Raw genomic sequence first — 2,674 nt, 5'->3', positions numbered from 1 at the left:
TATATATATATATATATACCTGGTAGTTAGGCTAAGCGTGTACATGTGAAGACGGGAATTTTAACTTCCATGTGTGTGCTCCGTGTGTGTGTTCTATCGACACTAAGGTTTTGGATGGTGATGAGGAATGCGACTCCTTCTGGGAGGTATTTGGGGGCCAAGCTGAGGTCAAGAGCGCCGAAGAGGGCGGGTGCGATACTCAAGTAAACGAACCAGGACCAAGCAAACTGTTCCGAATCTCGGACAGCGATGGGGAAATAGAGGTGGACCTAGAGAAAGAAGGAGAGTTGAGCAAGGATGACTTGGATACCAACGATGTGTTCTTGGTAGATGCGGGGGGTTTGGCACTGTTTATCTGGGTGGGTGACGGTGCCAGCCTGGAAGAGAAGGCCAACGCGTTCCAGATTGCTAATAAGTACATTGCGCTGAATGAGCTGCCACATACTGTACCAGTGTCGCGCGTGACGGAGAGCAACACATCGAAGGCTTTCGACGCTCTGATGGATAACTGAGTAGGAAGGGTTCGGATGGATTATATGGGAATGGTGAACGTTAGATGTGGTTGTATTCACATAGATACCAATTAAAAGCGATATTTAAGTTACTTGTTCGTTTTATGTACATGATTAGCTTATTTGATTATTCAAGGGACCCCCAAATTTTAATTCTGTCTGCTATCATTTCAAAATCACACAATCTTTATTGCTAGCAGTTCAACAATCGTATCATGGATGCCGCTGTGAGCAGTGCTCCCGACAAACTGGGTTGAATTAGAACATGTGTATGCCAACAAGTCAACGGATCTCTGTACCCTTTCTAAGAATCCGATCTATAGCACCAGCAAGCACTTCTTATACATGTGCATGAGCACATGGGCCGCAAGTGGTGCAAACGCATGCCATATTCAGTGGGGTTGTGTTCAATTAAACTGTTGGACTGTTCTCGATGCCTATTGGCAACTCTTCAACGATATGAAAATACAATACTATGCGGTCTGAGCTTTTGGGTCTCATCCTTGAGCTACTTGGAACAGCTGCTATAGAAACAAAGTCGCGTGCGTTTATTTATTGAATAGCCTCACTGGTGCAGCACCTTAAGTTTAATCGGCCGAGCCTTGTTTGCCATTGTGTACGCGTCTATGGCGGCGTAGATGATCAGATCGTTTGAACTCTGTAACTAGCCGCACTCCTAGGGAAGTTCGTCCTGGTGCACGCGTTTGTGTACCTTCAAATTCTCATTTCGAGTAAACGCCCTGCCGCACCCAGGATAGTCACACACATAGGGACGTTCGCCCGTATGCACGCGTATGTGTACTTTCAAATTCGCATTTCGAGTAAACGCCCCACCGCACCCAGGATAGTCACACACATGAGGACGTTCGCCCGTATGCACGCGTTTGTGACTTCGCAAATTCTCATTTCGAGCAAACGCCCTACCGCACCCAGGATGGTCACACACATAGGGACGTTCCCCCGTATGCACGCGTTTGTGACTTCGCAAATGACCACCTTCATAGAACTTCTTGCCACACCCAGGATAGTCACACGCATAGCGACGTTCGCCCGTGTGCACGCATTTGTGTCTATTCAAACCACTGATTTTAGAAAACCCCTTGCCACACCCAGGATAATCACACTCATAGGGACGTTCGCCCGTGTGCACATGCATATGCACCTTCAGTTGGTATATGCTGGTACATGTCTGACCACAGTTGGGCCACTCACAAATGTATGATTTCAGTGTGGCAGATGTCGATCCAATGGTACGGACCGACAAACTGTTTGCGAAACGGAGTCTGTGCATTACAAATGTACAAATTGATGGATTAGGTATGCGACATAGAAGAGTGTGATCGTGGTGCCTATGTGATGCATTCAGAATACATATATCAATAATGACTACTGAGCGCTGTTTGCCACAGTATCCGACCGACAGACGAGCTCTAAAAAAAATCAAACTACGCCATATAAAACACGTACAATTAAACCTCGTGCAGCTATAGGGACGCCTGTGAATTATAGATATATTTAAGTGTCTTATATCTTTTGGACATGTGTTTTGATCACTAAATCAAGAAAGCGACGTAGAAAAGAGTAAAGTTTGCGTCAGTCAAACTCGTAATTTAAATCAGTGAAATCACAATACATTATAGTTATTCATAACGAGTATATGGTCGACATACGAATGTCTTATTATACAACGAAGATAAACTACATACACATGCCGGAATCATTGTTTGTACAGCATCGAATCCTAAACACAATCCGCAGACGCCCTAAACGACATCAACATACACAGAGCGAGTATTTTCTGGCAATATCTGGAACTACACCTACTGGAATTACACTCTGCAGATAATCCTTTAGAAATAGCCAATACTGAAACTATATCTACTAACGACAGCGGCTGCCCGATGCCTCCAATATATATATATATATATATATTTATATATATGTATATACATATATATACATAAATATATATACATATTGATGTATATATATATAAACACACACACACACACATGCACACACACATATATATATATACATAAATATGCACATATTTACATACATACACATACAAACACACGCATACATACATACATATATATATATACATATATATACATAAATATGCACATATTTACATAAATACACTCACACACACATAC

The 2,674-nt window shown here is 42.6% G+C and overlaps 2 protein-coding genes across 2 annotated transcripts; one reads left to right on the top strand and one right to left on the bottom strand.

Annotated features, from left to right (window-relative positions):
• Positions 1-107: 107 nt before the first annotated feature.
• Positions 108-512, top strand: SARC_14114 (hypothetical protein; the record flags this gene model as incomplete). The annotated part of the gene is made up of 1 exon (XM_014291756.1): positions 108-512. A coding segment is annotated over one exon (405 nt), but the record flags the coding sequence as incomplete, so codon positions are not given.
• Positions 513-1,051: 539 nt separating this feature from the next.
• On the bottom strand, positions 1,052-2,120 carry SARC_14112 (hypothetical protein). The gene has a single exon (XM_014291755.1). The coding sequence runs from the start codon at positions 1,801-1,803 to the stop codon at positions 1,189-1,191; it is 615 nt and encodes a 204-aa protein (XP_014147230.1). The 5' UTR covers positions 1,804-2,120; the 3' UTR covers positions 1,052-1,188.
• Positions 2,121-2,674: the final 554 nt, after the last annotated feature.

Source organism: Sphaeroforma arctica (genome assembly GCF_001186125.1).
Source record: "Sphaeroforma arctica JP610 unplaced genomic scaffold supercont1.4168, whole genome shotgun sequence".
In the NCBI taxonomy this organism is placed as follows: domain Eukaryota; class Ichthyosporea; order Ichthyophonida; genus Sphaeroforma; species Sphaeroforma arctica.
The sequence above is the reverse complement of the archived record's forward strand: the minus strand, read 5'-3'. Positions and strand labels throughout refer to the sequence as shown.

Coding starts and splice junctions, on each gene's coding strand:
- SARC_14112 (XM_014291755.1), bottom strand. CDS start 1,803: ATGCACAGACTCCGTTTCGCAAACAGTTTGTCGGTCCGTACCATTGGA.